The following is a 23,859-nucleotide window of genomic DNA, read 5'->3' as shown; positions in this document are numbered from 1 at the left end:
AACCCTCCATAGTGAGGCAGCACACTCCAATCCTTCCCCACAGAGTGATTCTCTGCGTGAGTTCAAAGCTGTCCCTCTATTTCCCCCACTGACCCTCGCTCTGCCCAAAGGCCCACAAGGTACAACTACAATTCCTTTTCTACACAACAGACCTGCAAGTACTGAAGACAGCTATCGAGTCCCTGTGTCACTACCAGAACAGCTGACAGCAAAAAGCAGCAACACCAGCCCTAGCTCAATGGATAGAGCGTCGGCCTGAGGACTCTGAAAGGTCCTGGGTTCGATTCCGGTCAAGGGCACATGCCCGGGTTGCGGGCTTGATTCCCAGAGAGGGTGTGCAGGAGACAGCTGATCAATGATTCTCTCTCATCCTTGATTCTTCCATCTCTCTCTCTCTCTGTCCCCCTTCCTCCATGAAATCAATAAAAATATTTTTTAAAATTATTTTTTTAGAAAGTAGCAACACCAAATGCTGGCAAGGATCAGAGAAACTGGAATTCTCAAACACTGCTGGTAAGAATACGCAATGATACAGCCCCCTTCCTCCATGAAATCAATAAAAATATTTTTTAAAAATTATTTTTTTAAAAAGCGGCAACACCAAATGCTGGCAAGGATGCAGAGAAACTGGAATTCTCAAACACTGCTGGTAGGAATATGCAATGATACAGCTACTTTAGAAAACACTTTGATAGTCTTTTATAAAGTTAAATACACGTTTATCACACTACTCATGACCCCCCCCCCACAACTATTTACACAGGAGAAATGAAAATTTATGTTCACGCAAAACCAGCACACAACTGTTTGTAGAAGCTGGTGAATGGATAAACAACAGCATTAACGTTTCTACAATGGAATACTACTCAGCAGTAAAAGGATGGACAACTGATCAAACTACCAATATATGCAGCAGCATGGGGGGACCACAAATGCCATGCGTGCTACGGGAGAGAAGCCAGACTCAGGAGGCTACACACTACAGCAAGCGTGTCAAACTCGCGGCCGGCAGGTGTGACATGCTTGTACTACAGGATTACATTCATGACACTCAGGACAAGGTAAAACTCTAGCAGCAGGAAGAGGTCAGTGGCTGCCAGGTGCGGGGGGTGGAAGGTGGAAGGTGGAAGGCAAACTACAAAGCCACAGAAGGAAATGTTTCGGGTGAAGGAATTGTTCTGTATCTTCATTGAGACCATGGTTAAATGGTCATGAGTTTGTCACAACTCATTGAATTGTATGCTAAAAAGGATAAATGTTACTGTATGTAATTTATACCTTAACAAAAAAAATAAGTTAAAAAAACAACTACATCTGTGGGGCCCTAAACTGAAGCCACATCTGAGGAGTGGAGTGGCTGGGGCAGCGATGGGGACTGTGAGCCCTTCTCCAGTCACTGCAGGTCTGATAAACATCTTAAAGAACAAACAAAATAAGAGTGAGTTGTCCAACGTATTCCAGAGGGAAGGGGGCAGCGGGAAGAGATTAACCAATGAACTTATATGCATACGTGCATAGGCCATGGACAGACAATAGTGGGGGAAGGCCTGGGGAGGGGGCTGGATTGGGAAGAGAGAGTTAATGGGGGAGGGGGACACCTGTAATATTTTCTACAATAAAGATAAATGTTTTTAAAAAGTGAGTTGTCAAAAAAATGCCAAATGCCACTTCTCTCTCCTATCCCGGACAGTTGTTCTTTCGGATTCAAATGCTAAACTGTCCATTCTCCCCAGCTTCACCCCTTCCTCTTTCCATGTCTGGAACCCACTTGAGAAGGCAGATTTTCTTTTCCTTTTTGGTGTCTCAGGTGGGATTCAGGGGGTAAGAGATGTGATCGCACTGAAACGGCCTCCAAAGGGGAGGAGGGAGATTCCAGGAGACCTGGCACAGGCCCTGGACTCTGGACAAGGAGCCATCACTCACTGGGCCCTGGCGTAAGGGGAGCAGCAGAACCAGAGTGGGCAGAGCCCTGTCTCCACCACAGGAGTCCTGGCTCCTCCTCCTCGTCGCCCCAGCTGATGTGGCCACCCCCATAGACCACGAGGCTCAGTGAGCAGCCTGGCCACTGGGTGGGCTTCCTGGCCATAGTCCCTTTGTCCTTGGCTCCCTCATCACCACACTCCAGCCGGCCCCAAAGGCTGCCCCTCAGTCTTATCTACAGCTGGACAGGTGGCAGCTCTGCCTCAGAGCCCTGTGGCACGGTGCCAGAGCCAAGGAGGAAGTTGGTACTGTTCAAATGTGGTCAGGTGGAATGAGGATGCCCAGGTAAACGTTCTGGCCACCTCCAGGCCCTGGCTGTCAGGGGAGAAGCAAAGGAGCAGCAGGACGAGGTCATCACAGGCAGCAGAGAGCAAACCCAAGCCAACCTCCGCTCCAGCCAGGAGAGCCAGGGCCATGGGGGAAACAGCCCCACACCCGGAGCCAGTGCTTCTGGAAGCATCTTAGCATTAGGAGAGAACTTGTTAGAAATGCACATTTCAGGCCCCACCCAGACCTACTGAATCAGAAACCCTGGGGTGATCCCCTCCAGGTGATTCTGATGCCTGACAAAGCTGCATTTGTGGCCCAGCGTAGCTTTTCCTTCCTTATTGGGCATTTGTTTTGTGTTTGTTTGTTTTTAACCTCCAGGTGATTCTGATGCCTGACAAAGCTGCATTTGGGGCCCAGGGTAGCTTTTCCTTCCTTGTTGTTTTTTTTGTTTTGTTTTTAATTGACTTCAGAGAGAGGAAGGGAGAGGAAGAGAGAGATAGAAACATCAATGATGAGAGAGAATCATTGATCAGCTGCCTCCTGTGCACCCCCTACTGGGGATCGAGCCCGCAACCCAGGCATGTGCCCTTGACTGGAATCGCACCTGGAACCCTTCAGTCCGCAGGCTGACGCTCTATCCATTGAACCAAACCAGGTAGGGCTTTTCCTTCCTTGTTTTACCGGCTGTCCACTAGCCACTACACTTAAAGGCATCACCCTTTGATGAAATGCAGGGAGGACCACTTCCCTAAATATGGAACCAGGGGCACGGCCTCCTCGGTCCTGCAGCCCACAGCTCAGCTCCTCCCAGGACTCAGGGAGAGGAGGTTAGACGCCAGGCAGCAGCTGTAGCCTTGCCCAGCTCCCAGTTCTCCTCCCAGATAAGCTACTTGCTCGCAGTCCTGTGGTGGAGACAGGGCTCTGCCCACTCTGGTTCTGCTTGGCAGAAACGCAAGCCTAGACACACAGAGCCGGCCTTGGAGGCCCACCTGAAGGGCCCTCCCTGGAACTCACTCTGCAGCACTCATCAGAAACAGCTGCTCCCTCCCGGGCTGTTCCTTTCTGTTTCACACGGCAGAACAACCAGTAGCTTATCTCTGCTGCCAAGGTCTGAATGTTTGTGTCCGTCCCCCCCAATTCCTATGTTGAAATCCTAACCCCGAAGGCGTGATATTAGGAGGTGGGGCCTTTTGGGGTGATTAGGTAATGAGTTTGGAGCGCTCATGAATGGGATTAATGTGTCATAAAGGAACCCCACCCCCAGAGAGAGCTCTCTCCCAACCCTGCCAGGTAGGTTCCAGCGGGAAGGTGCCACCACTGAGCCAGGAAATGAGCCCCACCAGACGCTGCAGCGGCCTTAGCACCTTGATCTTGGACCTCCCTGGCTCCAGAACTGGGAGAAATACATGCTTGTCTTTGGGCCATCCATTCTGTTAGAGCAGCCTGGATGGACTGAGACACTGGCTGGACTCTAAGGTCAGGGGTCAGGCCCCAGTGGGATCCCTACGAGACTGAACGCACGCTCCAAGAGGAGAGATGCTCCTATTCCCCTGTTGAACTGAAAGAAAAACAGGCCCCTGGTCCCAAAGGACCAGAGAAGGAAGGGTCAGAGGGTGCACGGAGTCGGGGAGCAGCCCTGCCTCCACCTTCCCTGTCAACCAGAAGCTGCACTTTCAAAAAATCGTCGCTGGAACATGAAGGACGCTCTCAGGCTCCCAGCCCTGCCAACAGGCCAGAGAACTCTCTGTTCAATGAGAAATCCCTCTCGTTACTTCAATTTGTATGACATTTAAGTCTCATTTTATAAATGCTACCCAAGAATGCCTCTACTTAAAACTGCCCCAGTTACTCAAGATGAGAAATAAAAGACACCAGGGAAGTCAGGTGCGGATGTAGGGGGAGGGAAACATGTGGAGTATGCTATCCCCGGCAGATCCCTGGGGCCTCCCCAGGGGCAGGTTCCTTAGCAAAGGGCTGCAGGGGATGGGGGAGGGCCTCCAAGAAGCCACCACACTCAGCTGATGAAAACTGCCTGGAGCTTTTTACAAAAGATGGTGAAGAAGGTGCCAAAAGCTAAGGAGGAAGCCCCTATCTCTCCCAAAGCCGAAGCCAAACCAAAGGCTTTGAAGGCAAAGAAAGCAGTGCTGAAAGGCACCCACAGCCACACAAAGAAGATCCGCACGTCACCCACCTTCTGACGGCCAAAGACACTGAGGCTCCGAAGGCAGCCCAAATATCCTCGGAAGAGCACACCCAGGAGAAACAAGCCTGCCCACTGTGCCACCATCAAATCCCCCCTGACCACCGAGTCAGCCATGGAGAAGACAGAAGACGGCAATACACTGTGTTCCTTGTGGATGTCAAGGCCAACAAGCACCAGATCAGACAGGCTGTGAGGAAGCTCTATGACACTGAGGTGGCCAAGGTCAACACCCCATGAGGCCTGATGGAGAGAAGAAGGCATATGTTCTACTGGCTCCTGACAATGATGCTTTGGGTGTTGCCAACAAAACTGGGATCATCTAAAATGAGTCCAGCTGCCTAATTTTAAATATAAAAATTTTACACTGTAAAAAAAAAAGGAAGGAAGGAAGGAAGGAAGGAAGGAAGGAAGGAAGGAAGGAAGGAAGGAAGGAAGGGAGCCTGAAAGTAGAAGAGAAAGGAAATTATAAATGAGGAGACCTCAACAGAAAGACACTGCAGCCTCTAAGACCATTAGCTGGCAAAGGCAGGGTGAGGTATCAGCAGGATCAAGCTGGAGAGCCGAAACGGGACAGACCGCCTAAGGATCTAACGCCGACCAGGGGACCCAACGTTAAGAAAATGTCATATACTCAAGGTTTCATCTACCACAGTGATTCCCAAAGTGGGCGCTACCGCCCCCCGGTGGGCGCTGCAGCGATCCAGGGGGGCGGTGATGGCCACAGGTGCATTTGGGGGCGATGAGTAACTGCTATTAAAATTTTAAAAAAATTAATTTCCAGGGGCTGAGTAACATTTTTTCTGGAAAGGGGGCGGTAGGCCAAATAAGTTTGGGAGCCACTGATCTACCAGTTTCTCTTGTGCTGAATACAACTTGCCATTCTCTTCCCAAATGTCCTTTGTTAGGGAGACATACATGGAAGAGCAGAGGTGACATTTTTATTCTAAGACCTTTCTCTTGCCTTTCCTTAGGTTCGAACAGAAACAGCCAGTCTCCACCTGACTGGCCAGTGCCCCCGGGAAAGGAAGGGCTGCGGCACTGGGTGAAGGCTGAGCCAGGACGGACTCTCCAGGAGGCGCCGCAGTGGTCCCGCGGCTGACCCCACCATTCACTCCACACCCAGGGCTGGTCCACGCCAGCCCCCACATTCCGGTTCTCTTGCCAGGGCTTAGGTTAGGCCCACCCAACCCAGACCAGGAGGGCGCCTACATGCGGGGCCCACGCTCAGAGCTTCTGATACAGCAGGCAGGAGGTGGAGCCTGGAACCTGCATTTCTAACACGTGCCCGAGGGCTGCTGGTCCAGGGGCCACACTGGGTGAGCACCAGTTCGGACGTGGACAAGCGGTTCAGGGAGAGGAGACTGTGCTGAGGGAGTTCTGGGGAAGGCTTCTCTGCTCATAACGAGACAACCCTCTTGTCCTCTGAGAGGACAGTTCATGCGACAGAGATATTCTTTTACCTGCTCTACCCAGTACAGTAGCCACTAGCCACAGGTGGTCATCAGCACCTGAAATGTGGTTAGTGTGACCCCTGAAACTAGAAATTTTATTTCATTTTTAATTATTTTGAATTTAAAAGCCACCTATGGCCTGTGGCTCCCATATGGACATCAGGGTCCGTGACACTGTCCCCATCAGCCTGAGGCGGGGGGAGCGGAGGACACCACACCATGGATGCTCACTTCTTACTGTTCAAGGTCATGCATGTCTTTATTGTTTAAGGCGGTGTGAGTCAGTAATCCCTGTTGCTGCAGCCATGAGGACATGGAGCTAGCCACCCCAAGGGCGCGTCACCTGCATGCAGAAGAGCGAGAGAAGCAAACCCTGTTCTGGTGAACTGAAGAGGGCTGGACCTGAGGGATGCAACCCGGTCTTGCGGCATTCAAGATCTGGACACAGCACGCTCCCTGTCGGCCTGCTAACAAGATCCGGGGACACTGCTGACCCCTCCTCCCAAGGACCACCAGTGTGTGCAGAGCTAAATGGCGGGCTACTGACAAGGCTCCTTCCAGGCATGCGGAGGTCTGGAAAAACACCTCCTGCTCTAGCTCGCTGTGGTTTAAGCAAGATCTCTCTCTGGAGCCCCCTTTTAACATGCAAATGCTCCCAGAAAGGGTGCTGGGTTCAGCCTTGAAGTGTGGATGTGAAGTTGAATAAGTTAGATCACTGTACCTCGTTCCCAAGGAACAGGAAGCTGGAAAAGGGTGAAGCATGAGAGAGGCAAGGGGTACACACTCAGGACTCAACCAGTTCACAGCTTTACAAAAGCCGCACCTCACTGCTCTCCTCATCCCGACTGCACACCCCATGTGCTTCCTGAAAGCCAGCCCCAAATTCGAAATTCCGACAATCCCATCATGCAACCAACGTGTCTCCTGGACCCAAAGCAGGAAGGACAAAGTGATAGAGACTCAGCAGCTCTGAATTATGGTCCCAGAAGAGTCTTCCCTGAACCCTACACAGGATGAGGGAACCTGTGAGGGGCTGAATTTTGTCTTCCAAAAAGATGCTCAAGTCCTAATCCCTTGTAAATGAGAATGTGACCTCATCTGGAAGCACAGTTTTTACATATGATCAAGTTACAATGAGGTCACACTGGGGGAGTAAGGAGACCCCTAAACCAATATGACTGGTGTCCTTTTAAGAGGAGAAATTTGGATGTGAGTATGAAGGCTTGGACAGACTGGGTGATGCATTTACAAACCAAGGAGCATCGAAGACTGCTAGCAGCTGCAGCAGCCAAGAGAGGCCTAGAACAGACCCTCCCCTGGACTCTTCAGAGGGGCACGGCCCTGCCAACACCACACCTTGGTCTCAGACCTCTAGCCTCCAGAACTGTGAGAAAAACCCTCTGTCGTACAAGCCACACCGTTTGTGGTACTTCCTATGGTAGCCATAGCAAATGAATACAGTACCCCCTACACCAGTGATGGCGAACCTTTTGAGCTCGGCGTGTCAGCATTTTGAAAAACCCTAACTTAACTCTGGTGCCGTGTCATATATAGAAATTTTTTGATATTTGCAACCATAGTAAAACAAAGACTTATATTTTTTTATATTTATTTCATATATTTAAATGCCATTTAACAAAGAAAAATCAACCAAAAAAATGAGTTCGCTTGTCACCTCTGACACGCGTGTCATAGGTTCGCCATCACTGCCCTACACCATACCTGTCTTCCCTTCCCATCACTCTGACCTCACTTTTTGTACACTTCTGTAACTGTCTCCCCCCCAATAGACCCTAAGATGCACAAGCAGGGGGACCATGCCTGTGGTCACCTCCACATCCCAAACCCACTTCTGGCACCTGGGGGAGGTCTCAGCTGTCGCCCAGAGAGCACACAGCCAGGAAGGCCTGCCCCCCCGCCCCCCCCCAGCTCTGGAATCTCTGGCGTGAGGCTCCCCTCCCTGAGTGGAAATCTCCCCATCCGTCTGTAGGAAGGAAAACCAAATACACAGACCAGACGGTCTGTGTGAGCCCTTTCAACTCAAAAACTCCAGGAGTCACCTCACCACTGAAGGGGTCCCGATCCACCCAGACCAGCTCGGGATGTCAGAAACTGCCCCCAGGGTATTAAACAGAGGGCGTGTGGCACAGGGGCAGGCATAGCGGTGTGGGACAGCGGGGAGACTACGACAATCTTCCTGCCAGGACGTTCTCAGTCAAGTGAAAGCACAGCCGGCCTCATGCTATGGGCTTCTGGAAACATCCATGTCAGGATGGACTGCCACTCCTGTCCCCATGGTAACAACCCTGGCAGGCTGTTCCTGCTTAAAGGACAGTCCCCAGGGGGCCAGTCTCATGGACAGGTGGCCTTGGTGGGGGACGGGGGAGCTCACCGCGAAGTCCTGTGCCCTGACAAGTGAAGAAACAGCAAAACAGGTGCCTCCCCGGCACCCACCACCCCTCGACGGCCAGAGCCAGATTCCTGCCCTCTCCACGAAGACAACATACTGCTGAGGAGAAGATGTAAATGGAATCAACGGAAGATGAGCCCATGAGTAATATCCAAGGTGAAGGCCAGCTTCCCATCCCCTGGCCCCGGGGCTGCCCTGGCTCGCACCCAGACCCTGGCCCGCGGGCTCTGCAGGAAGGAGGGGCCGGAAGGCGGTACTCACCCACACTGCTGAGGGAGCTGCTGCTCTCGGAGTCGGAGGGCATGATGGACAAGACGCTGTAGGTGGAGCCTGGGGGCAGAAAGGGAGAGCATTTGTTACTAACCCCAAAGGGCCTCCTGTCTATACCCCAGAGCACTGCCGGACCAACTGACCTTCAGCCATCACCAGGCTGAGAACCGGCCCTGCACCAGGGACCAGAAACCGAATCCCAAGGGCCAGGCAGGGCAGGGGCAGTCGGCAGGGACGAGTCTTTGGTGCCTCTGCCTCACCTCTGCCTCACCTTCCGCACCCTCAACTCTGGAGGCTGATGTATGTGCGGGTGGCGTGGAACTTGGAATGCCGGCTGGCTTCCTACTGGGACATCTGGGGAAAGGCTCAGCGAGGGAGCATCATGCCCCGGTTAAATGCAGTGAGGATCCCCCACAGATAGTATCACTATAATTCTGGCTTCCATGCAGAGGGTAACAGCATAAATTGACCGTCGATGAACTACCTGTGGTTTTTGCCGGACTACTCTGTTCTTAGGTTCTAACTGTATTCAAGCTCAGTCCTTAATAATTTAGTCAGTGTCTACCCCCTTATTAAAAGTTACTCATCAAGTTCAGAGCAATTACACTGTCCTCGAAGCCAGGGAGTAGCACCTTTCATTGTTGTTGTTGTTTGTCAACACAATGTTATAGACACACAACTCTTGGCTACAGACACACAACCACTATGGTTTGGTTTGAATTCCGATATTTTCAGACAGGATATTCACGCCTAGCATCAGAAAAAGCCTCCGGGTCAGGAAACCCAGCTTCTGAACTCAGCTCGTGTCCGAGTGCGAGGAGCTGGGTGATGCTGAGCAAATCACGTCAGTTTCCTGAAACTCTGTCCTGATCTGTAAGATGAAGCGTTCAGCCAGGCGGCTTACGGGGTCCTTCGCCTGCCCCACCTCAGCGATTCCACTCTCCACTGATTCATGGCAACAGAAGGTGTGCCTTGCTTAGCAAGACTATGGGCAACACAAAGTTAAGAGGGTGAACAGACTCGGAGACTAAACTGGGAGTTTAAAAAAGCACAACACGCAGAGATGGTGGGTCACTCAAAACAAGATAACGGGAGGAATGCGGTGTTTTGTTCTTGGAACCAAAAGAACTATAATGAAGAGGGGTGTGTACTGGGCATGGTGGGTGAGCCCAGAATGGGATTTGAACAAGCCTTAGGACTTGGTGTCAGAAAGCGGCCAAGAACTAATATCTAGGGCTCCAGGACCAGAAATGTGGGGTCAAAGTTAAGGGGTTCGCTCCCATCTCAATTCTTTACTAGCCACCCCATACATGCAACACATCCTCAGAAGGGAAAGAAAAGAGAGATGGGAGTAGACTGAGGAGAGGGAGAGGAGGAGGCGGGGAGCAGGAGAGGCCCCAGGGGAAGGGGAAAATTGTGAGAGAGAAGAAAAAGACCACACGTGGAGGGCAGAGATGGGCAACCGGTGCATCTGAGCTAAGCAGGTGTGCCCGCACGAAAAAGAGATGAAAGGAGAGCGAAAGGAGAGAATAAAGGGGGACTTTGGTGACGGCAGAAACTAGAACAGTGGCCAGGAAAGACCAGAGACCTCATGATCACATTTTGTGAGACCCTCTGAAGAACCTACGGGTGTTTTGCGTGGACTGAAGAGAATGAGTTGGGGAGTGGGCCGGTGTTCTGTCTTCAAGTAGGACTGTCAGAAGGGATTCAATTTGTTCCGCATGGCCTGCCGCAGCAGCACTGGGAACAGCAGGGAAATGTGGAGAAAGCTCCAGGTCAGGGTGGCCCAACAGTCCGTGCTGCCCCCAGCACACCTGGCTGGGAGTCAGCGGGGACTTGCACATCATCAGAAGGAGGCTAGAACCAGAACACCCTATTCAGCCCTGAAATGCCCTGATCCTACTAAAAAACGAATAGCAATGTTCAATGAAATACCTCCTGTATTCAAGTTCAACCCACACTGAATTCATTTCACTGTCCATTCAACATCTCTGCATTTTTGTTTTAAACAATGAGCATCACAAACTTCTCAAATGACCTCTCTTCCCAGATCATAAGTGTCGAGTGTTGGGTAGGGATCCATGAAATAAAGTCAGATGCAGTTCAGGCAGACCATGACATCCTCAAAGAACAAGAGGGCAACACAACGCCTATTTTTAAACGCAGTCGCCATTTTCTCAATTATTTCTTTCATGTATGGGGGCAAGGAAGGCTAGCCAGCTGGTAGGCTGGTGGACTGTTTTCAAAAGACGCCAACTCAGAAAGGCAGGCATAAATAAACTCTCCCACTCACACCTCCAGGTTCTCGGAGTTCAAGCCAATCCTGCCTGCAACTTGGCGGACAGGGCGCCAGTGCTCTGCTGGACGCTCCCTGTAGGAGCGCCTCGCTCCTTCCTCATACTGGCATCAGCAGTGCCCCATCTTCCAGTAAACAGCCCCTCCTCTTCAGATGGTCTCTCTCCTTCCCTGTGGCGAGTTTCCACTGTTAATTAAACTTGGCAGACAGCCTTCCTTCTCCCCGCCCATCTCCCACCCCGGCTGGGGGAGTCAACTGGCCAACCAACACATTCTGCTCCTCTCCCCTGTCCCCGAAGTCCTGCCGGAGCTCTGGGGCCTGACCCAGGGACGGTGTGACATCTCTGCCTGCATCTCTGGGCATCACCACCCCCGAGTCAGCTGGCAAGGTTCCTGGGAGCTATGGGTGGGGGGCCGGCAAGGAGCGATTAAAATTGGACAGGGCCCAGCTTTTACAATGTTCCCAGGGCCTTAGACGTCATTCGGGGGGTGGAAAGGGCCTGAAGACGACATTGTCTTGGTCATGCTTTGTCTCTGCGGCTCCTGTGGTCTTAAAAGGCCTGTGTGGTCAGGACTTTCGGGAATTGGCACAGGAGTCACATGGTCTTTTTTCCAAGCCGGTGCTTCTGAGAGGCGGTGTCAAGCGTCATCTACCTCTGGGGTTTCACAATCAGATCTAGAGGCCACCAGGAGTCCTGTCTCACAGGCAGCCCCTGCCCCTCACAGCCCCTCACTCTCGGCCATGTCCAAGACACCTGCACCCCACCTGCTCTGACGCCTACACATCCTCCACTTCCAGGAGAGGCCCAGACCAACGCGCGCTCCCTGCACTGCCCCCATGCCCACGGACAGCAGGCACTGCCCTCAGGGCGTGCCCCGCAGCCTCATGCACACCTGCGCACAGGTCCTGCCAGGCCCAGAGAAAGCTGATGATCTGGAAACGTTTCCAGCAAAGGAGAGCAGAGCATGCGCCCCGGGGGTTCGTGGCCTGGGAACCAGAGAGGGGTTCTTGACTGTAGGAGTTACCTCAGAGCCTGGCCCAAGTGCAGGCTCTACCTGGGCAGATCAGGGTGGGGTCTGAGATTCCGCATTTCTGCCAAGCCCCAGGCCAGGTCCGCAGCCGGAAAGAATGCAGGGTCCGTGGCTGGCCAGGGCCTGCAGGTGGAACGCAAACCAAGTCAAGGCGGGAGGCGTGGAGAGAGCAGCACACTCTGGGCCAGCCTGGGCCACGCACTGTCTGCGCCCTTCCCAAGAGCACTGCGGGCCCTGCAGATTGTGTTTACTCTGTGACTCAGCCCATGGGTCACGGAGACCTCTTAGAAAGAACTTCCAGTAAAATCACATGAGCGGTCACCAGCCTGTGGGGCCCGAGAGACAGAAACTCGTCCCTCACACAGCGCTCCATTCACCTGGAGCCCGAGAGGCCCCGGTGACTCACGCTTTCTCCCGTGAAAGCTGCAGCTCTGAGAGACGTGTTCCAGACAGGAGCCAGCCCAGGAGGTGCACAGAGGCTGGCCTGCCAGCTGCCCTGAGACGGCTCAGGTCCCAGGAGGATGTGCACCACCCCGCCCCAAAGCCCCTAAGAGAGAGGGAGAAGGCAAGCTACCATGCCCTCGGGGCTCTGTGAGAGTGGGGAGGTGCTGCCTGGCCTCAGGTGGGAGTCACCACCAGGCCACCTGCCTCACTCTGGACCCTCTCCTAGCTCACACCTCAGGAACTGCAGCCGGCTCACAACCGGCTCACAGTCCACCCGCACGGCACTAGGCTGGGTCTGGTGGGAAGAGAAGCTGGGGCTGACGAGGGTGCTCACCTGCCAGGAGACTGTACAAGTCCCTTCCCCACTCAAGGCGGCAATGAGTAGAATACCGATGGGGCGCCAGCCAGCCTAGGTTCAACTCCCAACTCTGCTCCTTAGCAGCTCTGTGCCCTCAGGTAAGTCGCTCAGGCTCTCCCACCCTCCCTCCCGCGTGCTTATCTGTAAAATGGGATAATAGGAGTACTTACCTCATTGAGGATCAACTGCATTAATGGGCAAGGCAGGGCTTGAAACAGCTCCTGCAGAGCCAGCACTCTGTTAGCTGCTGCTATTATGGTCAAACCAGACCTTCCAACCTGTCCTCAACCCCTTGATGATCTAAGGTGAGAGCCGTACTAGCGTGACGAGGTCACACAGTTCACCATGACAACTGCTGGGCTGTCTGAGCCTCACTAACCATTAGTGCCTGGATGTGTAAGCACTGTGCAAGCTGGTCTCGGTTAGTCCCCACGCCCCAGCCCTGAGGCTGTCATTAGTCCCACTTCAGAAAGGAGGAAACTAAGAGTTAGAAAAATTAAGTCACTTGCTTAAGGACATGGTAGAACTACTGAGGGGCAAACAGGATACAAACCCAGGCAGTCTAGCCCAAAGCCTGCACTCCTGATCCCTCTCCACAAGGCTGCTGCCCAGCTCTGAAGGCGGAAGAGCAGTCAGGGGAGACTTCATGGAGGAAGGGGTCTGGAGTTGGCCCTGGAGGATAGTAGACTTGGGTAACCACCTGAGAAGCCAGATCAGCCTGGAGGAGACACAGGCAGAACCTGTCACCCTGTGCAAGTGCCAAGTCTCAGAACAGGAGTGGCCCAGCCCAGGGCCTCCCAGCCTGGATTCCCCAAAGAGTGAGCCTGTCCCCTCCCCACCCTCTTTTCCCCACCAAGAGGACACTCAGCAGGCACCGTAAGCTGAGCTGAGCATAGGAACTAAATGTGGGGAAGAGAGAGGGCGAGGAGCCATGGCTTCATGGCACTTGCCCATACTGGGTGCAGAGACTGGCCCCAGAGCGGGGCACCCTCACTCGAGAGGACCTCGCTCAGGAGGTGCTGGGAGGGTGGGTTCCTTTGGCTGCTAAGAAGCCCTCGTGAAGAACCAGGGCTCAGGGCAGCCACACTCCACCCTGGGGCCGCAGCCCCCTTTCCTTTAAAAACATGGCCCAAGGCTGTGGGTGCTGAGACCCAAACTTGGAGTCTGACAAGCCCCCGCCTTTCAGGGAGGTATGAATGACTGGCCCTGGAATGGAGCAGCCACAGAGCCTGGGTATCAACCAAGGAAGGGCTGCTTTCATGCACCCTCTACACCCAGCTCCGGGTGGACCAATCCCCTTCTCCCTGTCGGCACAGGGAGGCTGGCGACACAGCAGGGGCCTGCCGTTACCTTTGGGTCAAGCGAAGATTCACCCCCTAAGGATCAAGTCTGTAAGTTAATATTCGTTCTCCCTCACTGCAGCTGCGCACAATTTTGGAAGAATAATGAACTTGCTAAAATACCACAGTAATGATGCTTATTTCCCACTTTCTGGGGCCATTCTGAGGACCAGTAGTCCATCTTTTAACGTGAATGGGGGTGATGAATGGGGTGCCCATGTCCCAGGTAACTGTGAGGTGTGCAAGTAAAATCTGGGTGGAGCAGCATGAAGGACTGGGGACAGCAGGGCCTTGCGGGCCATAGAGCAGGCACCGAGTTTAGTGAGGAGAGAAAAACCTCTAGAAGTCTTTGTGTAGAGGAGAGACATGGTCTGACTTACACTTTAACAGGATCACTGGCTATTGCTGCATTACATACTGTCCACGGGGAGAGAAGGGTGGGAGCAAGGAAACCAGCCAGACAGCAAAGGCAATCGTCCAAGGGAGCTGTGCTGGCGGCCAGGCGGGTGGTGAGAGTGGAGCTGGTCGGGGGGCTGGGGCTGGGGGATGGTGTGGAGGTAAAGCAGGGAGGGTCTGCTGACAGACTCCGTGTGGAACAGGAAAGAGAGATGTCAGGATGCCTCCAAGGTCTCGGCCTGCTAATGGAAGGGTAAGCTGCTTGTCACTGAGATGGGGAACCTTCCAGGAGGAAGAGTTGGGGTGGGGTAAGGGGTCATGAGTTCATGTTTCACCAAATTAATTTGAGGTACGGACAGACACCCAAGTACAGCTGACAGATAAGCAGGTGGAGATATGGTCTGAAGTTCAGGGGTGAGGCTGGGGCTACATCTATCATTTGGGAACTGTCAGCATATGCTCAGTATTTAAAGCAATGAGTCTTGATGGTATCACAACCCAAGGAGGGAGGATGGACAGGAAGGGCGGTGGAGGCGTCCAAGGAATAAGCTCTGAGCGCTCAGGGCTGAGGATGAAAAGAGGAATCACCACAGATGGCACAGGAGGAGCAGGCAGTGAGGCTGAAGGGGAGTCACCTGGCACAGCAGGCATGTGGTCCAGGGCTTAGAGGTGGGCTGAGATGCCCAGGATGCTCAATGGTGAAGGGAAGATGGATGCACAACCCTCCCGACTTCTGATCAAACTGTACCTGCACTCCACCTACTCCCTGCACTTTCCTGGGTATCAAAGAGACTGGCGGACATGATTCAGGAAGTGCTAGGGAGACCCACCAACATGCAGTGGACCAATCCCCTTCCATGCTTTGGCTCAAGTTTTTCTTGAATGTGTTACCACACTCTGACGACTCACAGCAGCTAACATGTATTGAGTACTTGTCACTATTTATGAGGATTATTTCATTTAATCCTCCTAAGAACCCTGTGAGCAGCAGACTACTGACACCTCCTTTTCTAGATGGCAAAATACAGGCCAAGTAACTTGCCCAGAACCACAAAGCTGGTAAGTGGCAGGTCCAGATTCAAACACAACTCTTATCCACTATCTCTATACTACCTCCTTTCCAACAAGAGCAGGAAAACTGAAACTCACCAATTCCTTGCGGCGCTGGACAGCAGAGGAGGCGAGCAAGCCATCCCCTTGCTCAATGACAGCGTTCAGGTGAGAAGCACCTAGGAATCATGACCGATGGATCAGTAACTCTGAGAAGCAGCTGCCAGGAAGTGGCTTATGGGCCAGCGTCGGCACTGTGGCCAAGGTTATCTTTCCCCACAGTGGAAAGGAAGAAAGGGGAGAGAGCTGGGTTCCAGTCATCTCTGCCGCACCTCAGCTGCAGGCCTGTCCTCTGCTCCTGGCTTCAACCCCTCCGACCATGTCACTCCTCCGGCCATCAGCTAATCCTGGTCCACCCAGGGGAGACCAGTACAATCTCTGGAACAAACTAGATAAATATTTCCATCCTGGCTCAGAAGGCAGCAGGAAATAGAGTGAACCAATGGGGTTTGGGAACCTGATCATGATTCCGATGATCAGACTGCATGCGAAGAACTGCAAAAATGTCTCTCTCCCACTGTCCTCTTCATGCCACCTCACCCTCCAAATGGCCGCTTTTCATTAATCTCAGATCAGGGTAAGCGGAGGAGTCAGCCAGAGGGAATGACAGCTCAGGGAACAGCCCATACTCAGGGCAAGAGCTGGAAAGGCCACAAGGACATGACCACCCAGGCTGGACAGGCCAGGGACAGTGAGTCCACAAAGGCCAAAGAGGGGAACTACAAAGGAAAGGTCTTATCTTCATCAGCAACTCTTTGATGCCCCATCTTCTTCCACCAGCATCAACACCACCCTCCTTATCTGCTTTGTGTGGTGCCTGGAAGATTACTGATCACCACGGCAACTCAGTTCACCACGGCAACTCAGCCCGGGTCTCTAGGACTCTGAGATCATGAACAAGCGCTCACTTCCCCCCACACTGCCCCAATATTCCTGCTGAGTCTGAACCCACCAAGAAGACCCCTGCCACAGGGCGGGAGGTACAAAGTGACTCTGCACAGGGAGAGGGCACGGGATCAGGAGCTGGATGGGCCTGGCTCTCCCTGGTTTGGCTATTAATGGGTGACCGGGGGCAAATCCTTTTCCTGAGCCTCAGCTTCCATATCTGTACACTGGGGCTATAAGAAGTATGTATCTGTAGTTCACAGATTGTCGTGTCAAGCAAATAGTAACAGATGTTGAACCTGCATTTTAACTGTGAAGGAACTGCTCACGAACGTTCTGTTCTAAGCTGTTCAGGAGACCCGAGTCTCACTGTTCCCTGATGGCTCTACACCTTTCCCCGCTTCCTTCATTCCTCCACTCCTTACTGCTCATCTCTTCTCTTCCCGAAATTCCATCTACTTTTTTTTTTTCTACTCTTACTCAAAACACAAACAACACACACAAGGAAATGAGTAAAAAAGGAAGGCCTTTGTTAAGATTCCCATATTACACAAAGTGATCTACAGACTCAATGCAATCCCTATCAAAATCCCAATGACGTGTTTTGCAGTAATAGAAAAAATCCCATCCTAATTTTAATATGGAATCCCAAGGAGTCCCAAATAGATGAAACAAGCTTAGAAATGAAGAAGTAAAGACAGATAACTCACACTTCCTGATTTCAAAACTTGCTACAAAGGTATAATAATCAAAACAGTGTGATACTGACATAAAGACAGACATATAGACCACTGAAACGGAATAAAGAGACCAGAAATAAACCTTTGCATATCAGAGGTGGGAAACCTTTTTTCTGCCAAGGGCTATTGGATATTTATAACACCATCCGAGGGCCATACAAAATTATCAACTTAAAAAATAGCCTGATATATTTGGTCAAACATTTAATTAACTCACCCCTAATGCCGGACGTTCCCCACCCCTGGCATAGATGGTGAAATAATTTTTGACAGGTGCCAAGACCATTCAATGAGGAAAGGACAGTCTTTTCAAGAAATGATGCTGGGAAAACTGTATATCTACATGCAAAAGAATGATTTTGGACCCTTATCTAATACCACTTATAAAAATTAACTCAAAGTGAATCAAAGTCTTAAAGATAAGAGCTAAAACTATCAAACTCTTAGGAAAAATACAGGGCAAAAGCTTCATGACATTGAAATGGCAATGATCTCTTGGGGTTTTTTTTGTTTGTTTGTTTTTAATATATTTTATTGATTTTCCACAGAGAGGAAGGGAGAGGGACAGAGAGCTAGAAACATCGATGAGAGAGAAACATTGATCAGCCGCCTTCTGCACACCCCCAACTGGGGATGTGCCTGCAACCAAGGTACATGCCCTTGACTGGAATCGCACCTGGGACCCCCTAGTCCACAGGCCGACGCTCTATCCACTGAGCCAAACCGGTCAGGGTTGATCTCTTGGTTTTGACACCAAAACATATTGGGCTTCATTAAAATTTTTTAATTTGGACATCAAAAGACACTATCAACAGTAAAGAGGCAACACACAGAATAGGAGAAAATATTTAAATCACAAATTGATAAAGGGTGTAGACAACTCCTAAAACTCAGCAACAAAAAACAACCTGATTCAAAAATAAGCAAATAACTTGAATAAGTTATATTTCTCCAGAGAAAGTAAACAGTCAATAAGCACATGAAAAGATGTTCAACATCACCAGTCATTAGAGAAATGCAGATCAAAACCACAATGAGATACTACCTCACACCTTTTAGGAAAAAAAAAAACACAGAAAACAACAAATGTTGGTGAGAATGTGGAGAAATTGGAACTCTTGTGCACTATTGGTGAGAATGCAAAAATGGTATAGCCACTTTGAAAACTAACAGGTGGTTTCCCAAAAAAATTAAAAACAGTATTACCATATGATCTAATAAATCTACTTCCTGGCATTTACAAAATAATAATAATAATAATAATAACAATAATAAAAAACACTGAAAGCAGCATCTCAAAGGAATAGAGGAGGAGATGAGAGAAGTATTTCAAATACACAAAGGGGAGTGCGTCTTTCACACAGAGGCAGCCCTCAGGAGAGAAAGCTGATCTTAAATAACAAGAGAAAATATTTTACTATTTTGTGCAAGGAGAAAAACACAAAATCCATAACCACAGAGCACAGCAACAGCCCCCAAGCTCCCAGTGTCCTCCTGGCTCCTGTCTCTGGCCATCGGCAGGTAGCCCTGACAGCACACATGCCCAGTCTCCTCCCGGCAGATGGGAGACCCCACGCCTGCAGTGTGCTTGCTCTCCCCAGGCCCAGCTTAATTAAGGCATGAAGAGTAAGTGTTGGCTCCATGTTTTCCAGCTACTCTTCAGCCTCCTCAGAGAGTAAGGGGACCCCTACACCGCCCAGCCCTAATGTTCCACAACTGAGCCAAGTCACACCAGGAGGTGTGGGACTTGGGCAACTTCGGCACGCCGCGCCATTTCAGAACCGCGCATAACAGAAATGACTGCTGTGAAGGGTTGCATTGCACCCCCTCCCAAATTCTGTGTTGAAGTCCTAACCCCCAGTAACTTGCTCTTGTTACTTAAGAGCATGTGACTATTTTGGAGATAGGGTCTTACGAGAGGTGATTAAGTTAATATGAGGTCAGTAGGGTTGACCCTAATCCTTATAAGAAGAGGAAGTTTGGACACAGACGTACGTGTGCACACACAGGAAAGACCATGTGAGGACACAGAGAGAAGACAACCATCTACAAGTGAAGGAGAGAGGCCTCAGAAGACCCCAACCTGCTGACACCTAGATCTCTGACTTCTAGCCTCCAGGACTGGGAGACAGTAAACGGCAGCTGTTTGAGAGGCCTCCCCAGCCCAGGCTATGGTACTTGTTGCGGCAGCCCTGCCACACGAATACAGTTGCTACTGTGCCAGGCTCTGTGCAGCCCTTTCCCATGCAGACATCATCCCCAGTGAGAGCCTTGAAAAACCATCAAATGAGCGTGTGTTCTTACTTACAACTCCCCGCACTTCAGCAAAGAGGTACTGCTATTAGCCCCAATTTACAATGGCCCTGAAGTTCAGAGAGGTGAGGGAACTAGCCCTGGACCGATCAGCTACACCTGAAGTCAGATGCACCCTGCACCTTTAACTACTTCTGAGCTGCCTCTAAGCCAAACTGCTCCCTCTGCCCACTCTTCACCCACCCAGAAGCCATGGTATGATCCCCAGGATGGCCCTGCCCACCAGATGACCACTGTCCGAGGCCACTATGCCTTCTCCCCAGCCTCAGGCACCTGGCAGACACATAAGAGAACTCAGGGTTTTTATCATGTATAGTTCTGGAATCTTTTCCTTTCTTCCTTTCTTTTCTTTTCTTTCTTTCTTTCTTTCTTTCTTTCTTTCTTTCTTTCTTTCTCTTTCTTTCTTTCTTTCTTTCTTTCTTTCTTTCTTTCTTTCTTTCTTTCTTTCTTTTTTGTCCTTTAAAATGAGCACTACTTTGATAATTAGAAAAAAATTATTCTTAAGGAAGAAAGTTAACATGGTTAAGGAATTCTATCAAATCTTCAGCCTGTGTGCAAATAAATAAGTGATCAAGGGAATCTATTTGGACAGACTATTAAGATTTTTTAAAAAAAATATAAGCCTTGCCAGTGTTGCATCACCTGATATGCGAGAAGGGACTTACGGGGGCAGAAGTACCATCCCAGCCAGGCCCTCTCCAGAAAATATGTATTTTAAAAGCTTGTTCCATTTCATCCTATTTTGGGGGAAAAAGAGGAGACCTTGGGGGACAGATGAGCAGCTCCAAGGCGACGTGCAGCATGGACACTTGCGTAGGCAGGGGCACGGCTAGTCAGTGATTTTCATCTGAATTCGGATTTCTATTGATGGACGGGACTCCGACACGGAGCTACCCAGGCCTGCAGCCCAACAAAGCGCCAATCTTCATATTTCCTGGGCCTGCTGGCCCCCAACTTCCTTGTTTAAATGGAAACTGTCAGACAGGATTTTGTGCAAACATGCGCTTTCCTTGGGGGCAAACATTCTGAGTCTACAACTTGTTCTTTCATTTTCTAAGCTTTCTGTCCATGGCAACTACTTCAAAGATGAGAGACCCGGGTGGGGAGGGAGGGCTGCTGGGAGCACCAGAGAACAGAGCAAACTGAATGCCTAGGAGGCAAAATGCAGCAGGAGCCTCTTTGTCAGCCCTAAGGGGTCAATCTCACAGAAATGACCTCAGAAGGGTCCACGTGGGAAGCAACCGCTCCCCCTTCTCCTGCAGCTCCTGCCCGGATGCCCCAGGCTGCGTTAGCACACCTTCCCTCCCCATGACCTGCAGGTCCTGCCCAGGGAAAGGGTATCTCCAGCTGTTCTAACCGCGCCTGACCCACTATATCCAGCATAAAACCGCAGCAAATGTGGGAGGCAGGAAAGAACCAAGAGATGCAAAATTCAGATCCAAGGTGGGGGGCAGGGACACAAAACCATGATGACAGAGGAAAGAGTTCCCATATAAAAGGAACAGATGAAGGGGTTAAAAGAATTACTAATATTCACTGGGCAAAACTGTTGGACACAGTTATAGTTAATGACACTGATTCTTCTGGAACCATTTTAAAGGGCCAGCCACTTTTTCATTCTAAGATCATTCACTGGAGCCTCTTAAAACAGTCTCAAAAGACATACGTCTGTGCCCAAATCCACCTTTACACCACGAGTGTGTCAAGCAAATGAAATTCTGAGGCAAAGACATCTAGGACCATCCCAGCCCGTTTCTAAATGTGTCTTCCTCTCAAGTTCCATTAGTTAAACTTAATTAAACCAAGTCACCTAATGTTTACCCAGTTCCTTTGAGGTGTATGGTCTCTTATAATGTGTGGTACATTTGGGGTTTGTGTTTGGACTCCCTCAAGATAACTAAGGAAGAATTGCCACAATGGAAACATTCGAATCTCCCAAAGTCTCACTTCCCCTCTGTTTGCATCTCAAGGAGACCTGGTGAAAAACCAGCCACGCAGCCCGGCCAGTGTGGCTCCGTGGTTGAGCATCAACCCATGCACCTGGAGGTCACGGTTCGGTTCCTGGTCAGGGCATATGCCCAGTTGCAGGCTCGATCCCCAGTGTGGGGTGTGCAGGAGGCAGCAGCCCATCAATGATTCTCTCTCATCATTGATGTTTCTATCTCACTCTCCCTCTCCCTTCTGCGAGAAGGGACTTACGGGGGCAGAAGTACCATCCCAGCCAGGCCCTCTCCAGAAAATATGTATTTTAAAAGCTTGTTCCATTTCATCCTATTTTGGGGGAAAAAGAGGAGACCTTGGGGGACAGATGAGCAGCTCCAAGGCGACGTGCAGCATGGACACTTGCGTAGGCAGGGGCACGGCTAGTCAGTGATTTTCATCTGAATTCGGATTTCTATTGATGGACGGGACTCCGACACGGAGCTACCCAGGCCTGCAGCCCAACAAAGCGCCAATCTTCATATTTCCTGGGCCTGCTGGCCCCCAACTTCCTTGTTTAAATGGAAACTGTCAGACAGGATTTTGTGCAAACATGCGCTTTCCTTGGGGGCAAACATTCTGAGTCTACAACTTGTTCTTTCATTTTCTAAGCTTTCTGTCCATGGCAACTACTTCAAAGATGAGAGACCCGGGTGGGGAGGGAGGGCTGCTGGGAGCACCAGAGAACAGAGCAAACTGAATGCCTAGGAGGCAAAATGCAGCAGGAGCCTCTTTGTCAGCCCTAAGGGGTCAATCTCACAGAAATGACCTCAGAAGGGTCCACGTGGGAAGCAACCGCTCCCCCTTCTCCTGCAGCTCCTGCCCGGATGCCCCAGGCTGCGTTAGCACACCTTCCCTCCCCATGACCTGCAGGTCCTGCCCAGGGAAAGGGTATCTGCAGCTGTTCTAACCGCGCCTGACCCACCATATCCAGCATAAAACCGCAGCAAATGTGGGAGGCAGGAAAGAACCAAGAGATGCAAAATTCAGATCCAAGGTGGGGGGCAGGGACACAAAACCATGATGACAGAGGAAAGAGTTCCCATATAAAAGGAACAGATGAAGGGGTTAAAAGAATTACTAATATTCACTGGGCAAAACTGTTGGACACAGTTATAGTTAATGACACTGATTCTTCTGGAACCATTTTAAAGGGCCAGCCACTTTTTCATTCTAAGATCATTCACTGGAGCCTCTTAAAACAGTCTCAAAAGACATACGTCTGTGCCCAAATCCACCTTTACACCACGAGTGTGTCAAGCAAATGAAATTCTGAGGCAAAGACATCTAGGACCATCCCAGCCCGTTTCTAAATGTGTCTTCCTCTCAAGTTCCATTAGTTAAACTTAATTAAACCAAGTCACCTAATGTTTACCCAGTTCCTTTGAGGTGTATGGTCTCTTATAATGTGTGGTACATTTGGGGTTTGTGTTTGGACTCCCTCAAGATAACTAAGGAAGAATTGCCACAATGGAAACATTCGAATCTCCCAAAGTCTCACTTCCCCTCTGTTTGCATCTCAAGGAGACCTGGTGAAAAACCAGCCACGCAGCCCGGCCAGTGTGGCTCCGTGGTTGAGCATCAACCCATGCACCTGGAGGTCACGGTTCGGTTCCTGGTCAGGGCATATGCCCAGTTGCAGGCTCGATCCCCAGTGTGGGGTGTGCAGGAGGCAGCAGCCCATCAATGATTCTCTCTCATCATTGATGTTTCTATCTCACTCTCCCTCTCCCTTCCTCTCTGAAATCAATAAAAATCTATATATATAAAAGCCTAAGCGACCATTACGACCGAATGACCAATCGCTATGACATGCACTGACCACCAGGGGGCATGCGCTCAATGCAGGAGCTGCCCCCTGGTGGTCAGTGCACTCCCACAGCCAACCTCCCTCGGCCGGCCAACCTGCTGCGGTCCCTCCCCCCAGCCGGCAGGCCCTGATTGCCCGATCGAAGCCGGGCCCCAGGCTGGGACGGGGAACCACAGGTGGGTAGCAGTGGATTTGGCCCCTTTCCCAGGGGAGCCGAGGGCCGGCGGCCAACCTTCCGCACCCCACCCCTCTCCCTGGCTGGCAGGCCCCAATTGACCCTGCCCTGATTGGCCCTGATCGCTGGCCAGGCCTAGGGACCCCACCCGTGCATGAATTTCATGCACCAGGCCTCTAGTATATTATAAAAACAAAACAGCCATGCAGAAGTGCTACATCCCACCGGTACCCTCCCAGGCCTAGGCCAAGCAGAGAACCAACAAAGCTTCTTGACACAGGCACAACAAAAACATAGAAAACACTGCCTTCAATGGCAACCAAAGGGCAGAGGAGCAGTCCCTGCACGTCTGTGCCCCATATCATCAAGAAAAACGGGGTCTGCTGCAGGCCTCCCA

At 51.0% G+C, this 23,859-nt stretch overlaps 1 protein-coding gene and 1 pseudogene across 1 annotated transcript in view; one reads left to right on the top strand and one right to left on the bottom strand.

The window, feature by feature from the left end:
* DLG5 (discs, large homolog 5 (Drosophila)) overlaps positions 1-23,368 on the bottom strand; it is a 79,046-nt gene extending 55,678 nt beyond the window's left edge. The window contains exons 1-3 of the mRNA XM_005864634.2: positions 23,365-23,368; positions 12,615-12,617; positions 8,576-8,644 (exon numbers count right to left, since the gene is read on the bottom strand). Of these exons, the coding sequence (XP_005864696.1) occupies positions 8,576-8,618 (43 nt within the window). The 5' untranslated portion in view covers positions 8,619-8,644; positions 12,615-12,617; positions 23,365-23,368. The remainder of the gene's footprint in view (positions 1-8,575; positions 8,645-12,614; positions 12,618-23,364) is intronic.
* LOC106725821 lies at positions 4,302-4,831 on the top strand (annotated as a pseudogene).
* Positions 23,369-23,859: the final 491 nt, after the last annotated feature.

Source organism: Myotis brandtii, unplaced genomic scaffold, assembly GCF_000412655.1.
Source record: "Myotis brandtii unplaced genomic scaffold, ASM41265v1 scaffold190, whole genome shotgun sequence".
Classification (NCBI taxonomy): Eukaryota; Metazoa; Chordata; class Mammalia; order Chiroptera; family Vespertilionidae; genus Myotis; species Myotis brandtii.
The sequence above is the reverse complement of the archived record's forward strand: the minus strand, read 5'-3'. Positions and strand labels throughout refer to the sequence as shown.